This window comes from Rhinoraja longicauda, chromosome 10 (genome assembly GCF_053455715.1).
Source record: "Rhinoraja longicauda isolate Sanriku21f chromosome 10, sRhiLon1.1, whole genome shotgun sequence".
NCBI lineage: Eukaryota > Metazoa > Chordata > Chondrichthyes > Rajiformes > Arhynchobatidae > Rhinoraja > Rhinoraja longicauda.
The window spans coordinates 2,865,582-2,880,502 of record NC_135962.1 but is presented as its reverse complement, the minus strand read 5'-3'; the positions used below and the strand labels follow the sequence as shown (position 1 = coordinate 2,880,502).

The window sequence follows — 14,921 nt, the reverse complement described above, 5'->3', positions numbered from 1 at the left end:
GTCGTGACCCTTCTTCAGACTGATTTAGTCAATAACTAAAGGTATCCTGCAGTGCGTAATTACACATCCTCATTTGGAATTGACTCAGACTGTTAAAAATACACCCAACAAAATAAAAAGTAAAACAACCGAAAAGGTGAGAAAACTATTGACGCACAGTATCAAGATTCTCTTTTATTTGTTAATACTTACTTCCTCATTAAATAACTTGCTAGTCTCTTTCTTTACAGGGTCTATAAGTTGAACCTGTCCTGCAGAAAAGCCCACAAGAAGCGAGACACTCTCTGCTGTGGCTGTCAGGTGGTTGAAGTCATGGCAGGTGGGCTGTGTTCCCTTGTATATCCGCTTGTCTATAGGTTTACTTAAATCTGCAGCCTAGGGAAAGAAAAATCAACATTCAGCATGTTTTTAGTTTTACCCTCTCATATAGGAATGGATTTGACTTCATAAACATTCATACCTTCAAAATGGGTTCAAAGGTAATGCTTCCACATCCACCTGTAGAGTATTATAAACCCGCAGACACTAACATTCATTCACACATCTCCCCAAAAAACTGATTTCTAATCAAAAGCTGGATTACAGTGACACTCACAAAAAGAGTAGTAGGAGTAGGATTACAATGAAATCCTGTGAAAAAAATTATTAAAAAATCATTCAATTAACTTCATATTTCAACAGTGTTTACATTTCCTCCTTGCATGTTCGTCTGAGAAAAACAAGTTATTCATCCCTCAGGCTGCATGTAAGCAATACAAAGTAGAATGCATTTTCAACATTAGCTTGTTCATTCAGGAAAGAAAAGCACAGGAACAAACAGAAATTGGGTAAAAAGAGTCTACACAAATATTAAGGAATACTTCTCTTGCAGTATCGTATCTAGAATATCAATGTTTTCCCTCATATCCATGCCCAATGAAAAAAGACCCCAAAAGACACAAAACGTTGGAGTAACTCTGTAGTTGGAGGGTCTTGACCCGAAACATCACCCATTCCTTCTCTCTAGAGATGCTGTCTGTCCCGCTGAGTTACTTCAGCTTTTCGTGTCTATCTTCGGTGTAAACCAGTATCTGCAGTTCCTTCCAAAACAACCCAGGCCTGTCTTAATTGTCCAACATTGAATTCATTCAAATTTAGTCAAATTCTATGATAGGTAATATTGCACTGATGTTAATGAAGACTGATATTCATGTTGAAAGATATTTTTATTTTAATGGAATACAAATTTGAGCCGTAACAGTCAAATAAATTTAGGTCTGAATTTTACTTCATGACATTTTCCTTTCCCACTTTCATTTTCACATCAAGTTTTGTAAGCCTTTGATGTCTGCACATTCTTTCCTAATATTACTGAACTTATCATTGAATAGCTAAATATTGCAACATTAGCAAAACCAAGAAAAGCTATTGGAAAGCCAAAGTACAATGCAAATAACTGGTTTATTAACTGGTTTACATATTAAAATCTAAGAGTGTTTAATAGTGCTGCAAGAAAAATAGCAAATTAATCATCAGATATTTGTAGGGGGACAAATACCTATGCATTTCCCACATAACTAACCAAGATCATGGTTAGCAAATTGAATCAGATATCCTTCAGGGTAAATTAAGTCCATATTAATACAACACAGCTATGACAAATTGATCTAAATCTTATAAATCACAAATATTTGGTTATTTATTGCATGCAAAGACATGAAAAAAACCACTTACACACTAAAATATTTTGCTAAAATTTAAAATAAAAACCAATTTTAAAATAAAGATTAAACAGCAGTTTTAGGTCACACACACAACCAAGATAATCACATCAAAATAATAATGGCCGTCATCAATGGGCTTTGTTTATTCTTGGTGATGAAGTCTCAGAATTTATCGGAAGCATGTTATTCCACTGTGATTTTCATACTGAAAGTGGTTGAACCAGTTCCGCCATTCACAACACCTGCAAGTGCCACTTGAGCATTCCAGGATTAGTTCTTTCCAACTGAAAATAAAGCACACCAAAAACAAAAGCAGGTGCCATAGGGAGGGGATAATCCATTTTACCCAAGCTCCCATAGTACCTAAATCAGGATGCAAGCTTAAAGACTGAGTAAAGACATAAACCGACACACCATTATAGGCAGACCAGGTTTAGTACTGCTTTCTGCAGCAAGTTTAGCTTCAGATAATATCAGCAAAAAACATGCAGTTCCTTCACAAAAAAATGCAGTCCCTCCCAATTCAGAAACATGGGGGACAGTCGGTTATTGCTGCCTGACAGCTCCAGCAACTAGCGTTCAAAGCCGACCTCAATGGCTATGTGGAGTTTGCATGTGCAGCCTATGTACATCACTTCCCTCCCACATTCTGTTCGGTTTACTGATAGGTTAGGTTAATAGTCCCGAGAGTGGGCGGGTGGTAGAATGATCAGGGTAGAGTTATAGCCATAGGAGAGAGAATAGGCTAGTGGGAAATATGAGAGGGAATGGAATCGATGGGAATGCTCCAGACTGGAATGGAAGATGGCCATTTGGCCCAGTAGGTCTATAGCACGAGGATAATTGACATAATTCGGAAATTGCTTGGATTTTCTGTTGAGGCCATTAGAACTCTCAGCCCAACACTAAAAGATAAGTAATATCACCGCAGACAGTAAACCTCCATTTTCCAGTAAGCCGAGCTTCACAGTTTGTTAACTTAGGACAGATGTTAAATATTTCTTTACACAGACTGATAGACGTTCCTGCAGAATTGAACAAATTACCTCAGGATTTTGAATCATGCAAAGTCGGAAGGTACAGTGGAAAAAAAATTACACAGCCAGTATTGTGGTAAGTGGATGGGGTCCAACTTAGAAAGCAAAAAATTGCATTAACACTCCACCGTTCCATACCCTCCTTTCAACAGGCTTTAGAAAACCCAATTTGTGGCTGCCTTGTTGTGGCATGTTGATGCCTTGTTGTGGCAGGCAGAAGCTGCAAGTATTGATAGAGCGATACCACTTTCATCCTTTCACATATGTACTTCATGCACTACCTGTACACAATCCAGAGACTGAAAATGCATGTCTGTGTTCATGACAAATGAGTGGAAAACCACCAACGAACACAGTTTTTCCAACAATAGTTACCCATATCAAAATGAATCGTTGGATTACACTATGCACTCAGATCATGTAGTGGTGTGTTGGGAGGAGGAGTAAATCACTTGTTTATTCAACATATTATAGAACTGTATATTTCCTAACCACCCTGGGAACTGCTGATCAAATCTATATTGTTATTACATGCTAAATAATATCATGTTAACACTGAAGCCTCTGACAAATACACAGCTTATTCGGAACAAAAGCACAGAGAATTGATCTCTAACATTAAAAATACTGAACATTCATGAAGCTACAAGGTTTCAGCGGAATTTGCACCTATGGTTCAAACAGAGTTTTATTTGTTGATCTGGTACCAAGCTTGGATTTGAAAGGTATGGATGGTTCAGCATCCAGCCCTGTTACATGTGAAATAGGCTCACAGTATGTCACCACATTCAGCTTCCAATATATTGAGATTCTGTTCCAGATTCCAGCATCTGCAGTCTCTTTACTCTTCACACTAATGTTATGAACTTGGTCACGTCTGTCATTTGTCTTTAGATGCAATAAAACTGCATTCATTACTTTTCACCTTACTACCAAATTTAATTATAGAATTCAAGTCATTTTAATCAAAATAATCACTTGATTAAAAATAACAGGAACCTTACTTGGCCAGAAGTCTAAATCTTCTCATTTCTTCCTGACATACGAGCAGACAATTTGACCAATTGTTTAGTTTAGTTTAGAGATACAGCGTGGAAACGGACCCTTTCGGCCCACCGGGTCCGCACTGACCAGCGATCCCTTAACACTAACCTATACCCACTAGGGATAATTAACACTAACCTATACCCACTAGGGATAATTAACACTAACCTATACCCACTAGGGATAATTAACACTAACACTAACCTATAACCACTAGGGATAATTAACACTAACACTATCCTATACCCATTAGGGATAATTAACACTAACCTATACACACTAGGGATAATGAACACTAACACTAACCTATACCCACTAGGGATAATTAACACTAACACTAACCTATACCCACTAGGGACAATTAACACTAACCTATACCCACTAGGGATAATTAACACCAACACTATCCTATACCCATTAGGGATAATTAACACTAACACTAACCTATACCCACTAGGTATCACTATCCTATACCCACTAGGGATAATTTTTACTTACCAAGCCAATTAACCTGCAAACCTGTACGTCTTTGGAGTGTGGGAGGAAACCGAAGATGTCGGAAAAACCCCACGCAGGTCACGAGAAGAACGTACAAACTCCATACAGACAACACCCGTAGTCGTGATGGAACCAGGGTCTCCGGCGCTGCATTCTCTGTGAGGCAGCAACTCTACTGCTGCACCACCTGCATGCCGGCTCTCAGTACAATCCCATCAGTCCAATCTGTCCACTTATTTTTCCGCTATCCTTTCTCTAGTGTGCCCCTTCACCCACCTGCACCAGGGACAATTTACAATAGTCCATAACCCCACCAGGATGCATCTGGGATATGGGAAGAAACTGAAAACCCACTCGCTTACAGGCAGAATGTGCAAACTATACAGACAGACACGAAGACTAGATCCAACCCCTGTGACTAACACTAAACCAAACTAAACATGAAGATTAAAAATATATTGATGCCGTTCCCTGGTTCTCTCCAAGGCTCTGTTGTTGGAGCAGAGTAGAGGAAACCTCAACTTAGAGAAATAGTGTCAAGAGGCTCCATCCTTTAAGTGAGACATTAAACAAAATCCAAAACCATTTGGTCACGGTGGCACAGCGGTAGAGTTGCTGCCTTACAGCGAATGCAGCGCCGGAGACCCAGGTTTGATCCCTACTGCAGGTGCTGTCTGTACAGTTTGTACGTTCTCCCCGTGACCTGCGTGGGTTTTCTCCGAGATCTTCAGATTCCTCCCACACTCCAAAGACATACAGGTTTGGTAAATGTAAAAATTGTCCCTAGTGGAATAGTGTTAATGTGCGGGGATCACAAGTTGGATTGGACCCGGTGGGCCGAAGGGCCCGTTTCTGTGCTTTATCTCTAAACTAAAATTTCTCTAAATAGCCTGCTGATTGCAAGGAAAAGATAAAAGTTGAATTTTGATGTGAATACTTCCTTCCAAGAAAATCTTTATTTGCAAAGTTACTCACATTGGGGAATACATCAAACCCTGTACAACTGGAAGGTTGTTAAGTGAATAAAACATGTACAAAATAAATTAAAACTTGACATGTCCAAACATATAAAGAAATATAATTATCATCCTATCAAACATATTTTATTAGTATAAAGATATTCTTTTGATGCTTCATAAAGCTTATCCAATAAGTCGTCGAGGTACAGGTCAGAACAAATTGTCTCTTCCAGATCATTTAACATTAGACAGGATGAATCAATTGACTTTCACACTGAGAGACAAGGGAGATGAAACAAAATAGTTGGGCATCTGTACTTCTAAAAACTGTTCAGAGAATCAGACTAGAAAATAAGAACGGAGTAGGAAGGAACTGCAGATACTGGTTTAAACTGAAGAGACACAAAATGCTGGAGTAACTCAGCGAGACAGGCAGCATCTCTGGAGAGACGGAATGGATGATGTTTCTGGTCGAGACCCTTCTTAGAACTGAGCTCTGTTCTCATACACCCTTTAAGATTTAAGGATATGGGTCATATGCAGGCAAATAGGATTAGCTTTGATAGGGCATCTTGGTCGGCCTTCTATCGCTGCACCACAGAGAGCATACTGACATACAGCATCTATGTGTGGTATCTCAGCTGCACGGCAGCGGATAGGAGAGATCTTCAGCGGGTCGTCTGCAGAGCGCAGAGGATCATTGGGACACAGCTACCAGCCCTGGAGGACACCTACAATGCACGCTGCCTCAGGAAAGCCACCAGCATCTACAAGGACTCCACACACCCATGCCACCGTCTGTTTGAACTACTTCCATCTGGCAGACGTTACACGGCCTTCTACGCCCACACCTCCAGACTAAGAAACAGCTTCATCCCTAGAGCTATAGCTGCTCTGAATCGGACCTGCTGAGAGCCCGCCATGATCTGTCTCTGCCCCCAGGGTCATCTGGCACAACTCAGCCCTGCATGAACCTTTTTTGCACTTTACCTTGTTCCCTTGTTCCCTTTCCCCCCGCCTTTGTTGTTTTCGTTCTCGCCGTGATTTATTTATATATTTTATAGCATCAATAGGGAATTGGCATTCTTAATCTCATTGTACTTGTACAGTGACAATAAAGATATTGTATTGTATTGTGTGGGCCGAAGGGCCTGTTTCTCGGTTCTCTGACTCAATGGCCAGGACTCAAGGTTTTGCAACAGTTATTGAAATTTGTCCACAACATTCATCTACGTAGATTGATACAAGGTTGCTGGAGTTACTCAGTGGGTCAGGCAGCATCGCTGGAGAACATGGATAGGTGACGTATCGTGGCGGAACCTTCATCAGACCTGAAGACTCACCTATCCATGTTCTCCAGAGATGCAGCCCGACCTGCTGAGTTACTCCAACATCTTGTGCCTTTGCTATTCCGTACGTTGGATACAAATAAGCAGCATGTTTGCAAATGATAAAAATGCATGGAAGCAGATTTTTTGCAACATAACATTCCCCGAAGGTAACCTTTAATGTTTCAGGACATGTGCTTTCCTCTGGTAAGGTGAAAAGCACTGTAAGCTTGTGCTGAAAGCCACAGTGAAATCTGACTGACATACGAGGACAAAATAAAACATGCTGGAGTGTTTAATTTGACCCACTATTTAGTGTCTGATAGAGGCAAACAGAAACTGGAGTGGCTCCTTGACTGACATAGAGTAAAAGGATGCAAGGTTTAGAAAGGAGATTATTCCAACTGGTTTCTAAAATCAGATCTCAAATGTAAAATGACCCACATAGATTGTATTCTAATAGCCTGATTTTCTCTCGTTATAACATCTTCCTACCACCTGAAGGCAAAGTTCTCTACCTGATAAAGTAATCTCAATTTTTGTAGCAAGTATCTATGTGTTACTAAAACGCTCATCTTGTATATTTGCCACTTTGTGCGTACCCGAAATACAGCCAAAACGGTGCACGATAGCGCAACAATTTTAGGCCCATCTTACTCACCATTAGCCTGCAGTTCAAATGGTTGTTATATTTTAAAAGTTATTCACTTTTTAAACTTTAATAAATTTGATTGGCTCTACCACCCTCCCCCCTCATGGGGTCCGGAGCATCCCGATTGGCTCTATCACCTCTCCCCACGTGGGGTCCGGAGCATCCCGATTGGCTCTATCACCTCCCCCCGCGTGGGGTCCGGCGCTTCCTGGTTGGCTCTACCACCTCCCCCCCCACGTGGGGTCCTGATTGGTTCCTGCCGCTCCCCCCCAACATGGGGTCGATTGATTGGCTCCGACCTCCCGCTCGATGCCCGATTGGTCGCTGTTCCGGGTCCCGTGTGGGGGGAGCGCCGCCACCGTTGCTAAGCAACGGCTGTCGCCATCGAGCTGTCGCTGCAGCAGAGGTTTGCACCCAACGGGTCCACGGGTCGCTCTGGGCGCCCCGATGGCCGCCCGGGGCCTGGGTGAGTGGCTCCCTCTCCCCTTTCCTCTCCCCCCTCGCCCGCCCCCGGCCCCGGGGGAGACTCCCCGGCCAGCAACGGATCCACAGGTCGTCAGTTGGGGGAGGGTTGCCGGGCCCGCAGGAGAGGTTTGGACGGAGAGTTGCCGGGCCCGCAGGAGAGGTTTGTACAGAGGGTTGCCAGGCCCGCAGGAGAGGTTTGGACAGAGGGTTGACGCAGGAGAGGTTTGCACCCAACAGGTCCACGCCAGTCTAATTTTGTTTAAAGATTAGAAGTTGTTAGTGACAATAGAACACCAGCCCACAAGAGAAATGAAAATTCTTCTGAAGTACTGGTTAATATTCACAAAGGCTTTGCAAAGATCTTTTTATTTAGGTGAGCAGATTACGTCAAAGGGTGGGTGCCTTTCCTTTCCCATTTGTGAAAACAAAGCAAGAAACATGCAACCCATAAGCCTGCAGCATAAAACAATTTCCTCGCCTTCTTTCATTCTCAAGGGAACTTGGGAAATGTCCAAAACAATGCGAAAGAAAACAAAGTTGCTGAAAATCTGCTGATCTTTGACGGGTTGGGCAGGTAGGGTGCTAGAAGGCAGAAGATAATTGAATCTGTTATTAAAAGTTTCCTTTTGTGCAAAAAGGATTGGAGAGTCAATATATATATTGTAGCAGAGTAAAGAAGATAGTTGACATGGAAAAAGGGAAAGATAAACAATTCTCATTTAACCAGAGTTTACAAAACCACAACCCATTGCAATGACTTTTTACCCCTGCAACCCACCCACGAAAAAAAAACCTAATCCTTGCCTCGGTCAGGGATTGCAAAACTCTCCAACTCCAATAAGCGTTGCGTGTGATGCTTAGAAATAGCCACTTTGTTTCAAGCAGTCAATGTCAATGGGTACTCAGCATTTAAATAAACTGCTCCATGTTTACCATTGTAATTCACTGTAACCTTCTTCCCCATTTTATTAAAATGTCACCATGCAATCAATCCTGTCGGAAGACCCGCCTTTCATGCTTATATCCGCTAATCCAGAGTGACTCCTGGAATCTCCATACCTTGAATGTAACTATCTCACATGAGAAAACAGACAGTTCTCCCACTGTCTTCCTGTCGCCACCTATATCCTTTCGATGTCCTGTCCCGCCCCCCTGACATCAGTCTGAAGAAGGGTCTCGACCCGAAACGTCACCCATTCCTTCTCTCCTAGATGCTGCCTGACCTGCTGAGTTATTCCAGCATTTTGTGATACCTTCACTATCTCACATAAAATCATTTACCAAACAGGAAAAAGGGATTTGGGGAAAGCTTGATATATGGAATAAAATTAGAAAATGTTGAAAACATTCAGCAGGCGAGGCAGCACCTGTGGTCACGGAGATGCTTTCTGACCTGTTGAGTGATTCACCATTTTGTTTTTATTTTGGATTTTCAGGTTTTGGTTTTTCCATTTACAATTGGTAGATGGAATTAGCAATCTCTTAATAATTTGCAGAATCAAGGACAAAATGACCGTTCGCTCCAAAACTCCCTGGTCCACTCGTGCCTTCCCACCCAAACCACCCCCTCCCCAGGTACTTTACCCTGCAACCGCAGGAGATGCAACACCTGTCCCTTTACCTCCCCCCCTCGGCATCATCCAAGGACCCAAACAATCTTTCCAGGTGAGACAGAGGTTCACCTGCACCTCCTCCAACCTCATCTACTGTATCCATTGTTCCAGGTATTCACTTTTCTACATCAGCGAGACCAAGCGCAGGCTTAGACGATCGTTTCGCTGAACACCTACGCTCAGTCCGTCTTAACCTACCTGATCTCCCGGTGTCTCAGCATTTCAACTCTCCCTCCCATTCTCAATCTGACCTTTCTGTCCTGGGCCTCCTCCATTGTCAGAGTGAGGCCCAGCGCAAATTGGAGGAACAGCACCTCATATTTTGCTTGGGTAGTTTACACCCCAACGGTATGAACATCAACTTCTGAAACTTCAGATTGTCCCTGCTTTCCCTCTCTATCCCCTCCCCTTCCCAGTTCTCCACTAGTCTTCCTGTCCCCGACTACATTCTATCTTTGTCCCGCCCCTCCACTGACATCAGTCTGAAGAAGGGTCTCGACCCGAAATGTCTCCAGCATTTTGTGTCTACCTTCGATTTAAACCAGCATCTGCAGGTTTTTTCCTGAACAAAATGGCCTATCCTGTTACAAAATACCAATGTCCAGTCTATGTGAACTCTTCTACTCCATGTAAAAAATATATTTAAATTATATTTTCTTAACTAGTCTTTAACTCAAAATGCAGCTGCAGGTTATAGCTCCAATGAACTGTAAAATCAGGATATTAATATAGAGATGTTGTCAGCCTATTTATTTAAAATGGTATCAGTACATCTACCATTCAATATTTACATTTTAATGAATTGGAGGGAACTCTCCTGAGCAGGTAAGTTGGGAGTTCCAGCCAAAGGTTATAAATTAACTATTGTCTGCAGATGGAACTATCACTGTTGTTCCATATGCAATCATTAGTTTAGTTCTATAGCTTGGCCTCCCTGTACAGGAGGCCACAGTGGGAACACTGAAAGCAGTAGACAGAGTTAGACGTGCACATCAACTTCTGCCTGGAAGGATTACTGGGGTCCCTGAATGGAGACGAGGGAGGAGGTATAATACCCCAATGCATTTGATAAAGACTGATTTTATGCACATACGTTATGTGCCACCATTCCAGGCCAAACTTCCCTGATTTTATTGACAGCAGCTAGGACAATTTGTCCATATAACTCGTTTTCACCTTGCCCACAGCTAACAATGAACCGTTTCCTTGATTGTCATTACGTTTTTGCATATCTTTCAATAGACAATAGACAATAGGTGCAGGAGTAGGCCATTCAGCCCTTCGAGCCAGCACCGCCATTCAATGCGATCATGGCTGATCACTCTCAATCAGTACCCCGTTCCTGCCTTCATTCATTTGTTCTATATCTCTCTATCATGGTCTACATCTCTCATTTCTCTTTCGCCCGACTCTCAGTCTGAAGAAGAGTCTCGACCCGAAACGTCATCTACTCCTTTTCTCCAGAGATGCTGCCTGACCAGGTGAGTTACTCCAGCTTTTTGTGTCTATCTTTGGTTTAAACCAGCATCTGCAGTTCCTTTCTACAGGACAATTAGTTTGCATGTCTTTGAAAAGCCTTTTTACAAGTAAAATGTCTTTACTTGCTGTACATAATTAAGTATTTGAAATGCAGAACCATAATTCCAATTCTTTGACTGACAGAGTTGTTGGAAAATAGGCAAGTTATAAAAGTGCAGCAAACAACATTGTGGCAACATATTGGCAAAGGTTCTGGCTTTCCAAATTCCTACCGTTAGTTAAAGATATGGAGCCTGGTTTGATTGCAATCACACATGTAGAAACTCATACCAAACATCCTTGTTACTTATAACCACAGAAACAATACCAGTTTCTGTTATAGAACATGGAACATTGCAGCACAATAACTGGTCCTTCGGCCCACAATGTCTGTGCCGAACATGATGTCAAGACCATCCAAGACCATCACTTATCTACCTGCTTATAATCTAAATCCCTACATCCTCTGCATATCCATATGCCTATCCAAGTCTTTTAAATGCCACTAACGTATCTGCCTCAACCACCAACCCCTGCAACACGTTCCCGTGTAGAAGAGTCGCCTGCACATTTTTGTCCTTCTCACCTGGAAGCTATGGCCTCTATTATTTGATTTTTCCATCTTGGGGAAATAGATTCTGACTGTCTACCCTATCCAATCCTCTCATAATTTAATATACTTCTATCAGGCCCCCCAGCAACCTCCAATGTTGGGGAAAACAATCCAAGTCTGTCCAACCTCTCTCTATGCACCCTAATACCCCCTATCCAGGAATCATTCTGGTGAACCTCCTCTGCACCCTTTCCAAATCCTCCACATCCTTCCTTTAATGGAACGACCAAAACTGCACTCATTACTCCAAATTCGGCCTAACCAAGGAGCATCATGACTTCCTGACTTTTATACTCAAAGCCCTGACCTATGCAAGCAAGCATGCCTTACCTTCTTTACTTGTGTTGCCAGTTTTAGGGAGTTATGGAATTGGGTCATGCCCTTCATTGTATATTTTCCCCTTACATTTGACCTCCTAAAGTGCAACACTTCAAGCTTCCTTGGTTTAAACTACATTTACCATTTCACCGTCCATTTCTGTAGCTGAACGACAATCCACTGCATACTTTGACAGCCTTCCTCACAATCCGCGACCCCGGCAATCTTGGTGGCATCTGCAAACTTACTAACCAACCCGTCTGCGTTTGCATCCAAGACATTTATATACGTGACAAGATCCCTGCGGAATGGACACGGACATCCATTTTGAATATTATTCTTTCGCCACAACTCTGTCTTACGTCAATTCAGTAATTAATTCTTGAAAACAAGACCATGCAAGAATTTGGCAATAAAATTCAGATGTGGACTCAGATTTGTTTATTGTCATATTGTTGACTTAATCCTTAGGGCATAATACGTGGCTAGTGAGAGCGATTTGTTTTCAATTTCCAAAAGTCCCCAGATTTGAGGGAGATCCCATTGGAATGAAAAATAGCAAGGGTACTCCTTTATTCAAAAAGGAAGATAGAGTCATACAGCACAGGAACAGCTCCTCCAGCCCAACTCATCCTTGCCAACCAAGATGCCCCATCTAAGCTAGTCTTATTTGCCCACATCACTCTTAGACTTTCCTATCCTTGTACCAGTCCAAATGTATTTTAAATGTTATTGTACCTGCCTCAACTACCCTCTCTGGAAGCTCGCACCACAAACCCAGCACCCTCTGTGTGAAAAGGTTGACCTTCAGGTTCAGATTAAATCATTCCTCTCTCACCTTAAACCTATGACTTCTGGTTCTCAATTCCCCTGCACTGGGTAAAAGACTGTGCATTCACAGTATCTATCCCCCAAATGATTTTTTATGCCCCTCAGCTTCCTGCGCTCCAAGGAATCAGTAGTAAAGAAAGCAAACTCAATACGAGCATTTATTTCAAGAAGGCTTGTATACAAAAACAGGGATGTAATGCTGAGGCTCTATATGGCACTGGTAAGGCCGCATTTGGAATATTGTGAGCAATTTTGGGCACCATATCGGAGGAAGGATGTGCTAGCTCTGGAGAGGTTTACAAGAATGATCCCAGGAATGAGTAGGTTAACCTATGACGAGCATTTGTCAGCACAGGGCCTGTCCTCGCTGGAATTTAGAAGAATGAAGGGGGACCTCATTGAAACATATAGAATAGTGAAAGGCTTGGATAGAGTGGATGTGGAGAGGATATTTCCATTACTGGGAGGGTCGAGAACTAGAGGTCATAGCTTCAGAATTAAAGGACCTTCTTTTAGGAAGGAGATGAGGAGAAATGCCTTTATTCAGAGGGTGGCGAATCTGGAATTCTTTGCCACAGAGGGCTGTGGAGGCCATGTCAGTGGATATTTTAAAGGAAGAGATAGATTCTTAATTAATACGGGTGTCAGAAGTTATGGGGAGAAGCAGGAGAATGGAGTTAGGAGGGAGAGATAGATCAGCCATGATTGAATGGCGGAGTAGACTTAGTGGGTCAAATGGCCTAATTCTACTCCCATTCCTTATGAATGAAGTTCTAGCCTGCCCAACCACTTCCTATAGCTCAGCCACTTGAATCCTGGCAACATCCTTGTAAATCTTCTGCTCTCTTTCCAGGTTAATAACATTTGCAGATAGAAATCTGCAAACTAGGGTGCCCTCCATAATGTTTGGAACAAAGACCCATCATTTGTTTATTTGCCCCTGTACACAATTTGTAGAACAAAAAAAATCACGTGATTAAAGAGCACATTGTCAGATTTTAATAAAGGCCATTTTTATACATTTTGGTTTCACCATATAGAAATTACAGCAGTGTTCATACATAGTCCCCCATTTCAGGGCACCATAATGTTTGGGACACAGCAATGTCATGTAAATGAAAGTAGTCATGTTTAGTATTTTGTTGCATATCCTTTGCATGCAATGACTGCTTGAAGTCTGTGATTCATGGACATCACCAGTTGCTGGGTGTCTTCTCTGGTGATGCTCTGCCAGGCCTGTAATCCAACCATCTTTAGCTTATGCTTGTTTTGGGGCTAGTCCCCTTCAGTTTTCTCTTCAGCATATAATAGGCATGCTCAATTGGGTTCAGATCAGGTGATTGACTTGGCCACTCATGAATTGACCATTTTTTAGCTTTGAAAAACTCCTTTGTTGCTTTAGCAGTATGTTTGGGATCATTGTCTTGCTGTAGAATGAACCGCCAGCCAATGAGTTTTGAGGCATTTGTTTGAACTTGAGCAGATAGGATGTATCTACACACTTCAGAATTCATTATGCTACTACCATCAGCAGTTGTATCATAAATGATGATAAGTGAGCCAGTACCTTCAGCAGCCATACATGCCCAGGCCATAACACCCCCACCACCATGTTTCACAGATGAGGTGGTATGCTTTGAATCTTGGGCAGTTCCTTCTCTCATCCATACTTTGCTCTTGCCATCACTCTGATATAAGTTAATCTTCGTCTCATCTGTCCACAAGACCTTTTTCCAGACCTGTGGTTGCTCTTTTAAGTACTTCTTGGCAAACTGTAACCGGGCCATCCTATTTTTGCAACTAACCAGTTTGCATCTTGCAGTGTAGCCTCTGTATTTCTGTTCATGAAGTCTTCTGCGGACAGTGGTCATTGACAAATCCACACCTGACTCCTGAAGAGTGTTTCTGATCTGTCGGATGAACACTGTTTTGGGGGATTTTTCTTTATCATAGAAAATTCTTCTGTCATCAGCTGTGGAGGTCTTCCTTGGCCTGCCAATCCCTTTGCAATTAGTAAGCTCACAAGTGCTCTCTTTCTTCTTAATGATGTTCCAAACAGTTGATTTTGGTGGGCCTAAGATTTGGCTGATGTCTCTAACAGTTTTATTCTTGTTTCTCAGTCACATAATGGCTTCTTTGACTTTCATTGGCACAACTTTGGTCCTCATGTTGATAAACAGCAATAAAAGTTTCCAAAGGTAATGGGAAGACTGGAGGAAAGACGAGGTACTGAGAGCTCTCGTATACCTGCTTGAAGGAGGCATTTAAACACACCTGAGCAATTACAAACACCTGTGAAGCCATGTGTCCCAAACATTATGGTGCCCTGAAATGGGAGGACT

The 14,921-nt window shown here is 42.3% G+C and overlaps 1 protein-coding gene across 2 annotated transcripts in view; it reads right to left on the bottom strand.

Annotated features, from left to right (window-relative positions):
- The window catches only part of wdr20a (WD repeat domain 20a), a 46,361-nt gene that overhangs the window by 18,576 nt on the left and 12,864 nt on the right, over window positions 1–14,921 (bottom strand). For both annotated transcript variants that reach the window (XM_078406041.1, XM_078406042.1), the window contains exon 2: window positions 193–375. In XM_078406041.1, coding sequence (XP_078262167.1) covers window positions 193–375 — 183 coding nt within the window. The remainder of the gene's footprint in view (window positions 1–192; window positions 376–14,921) is intronic.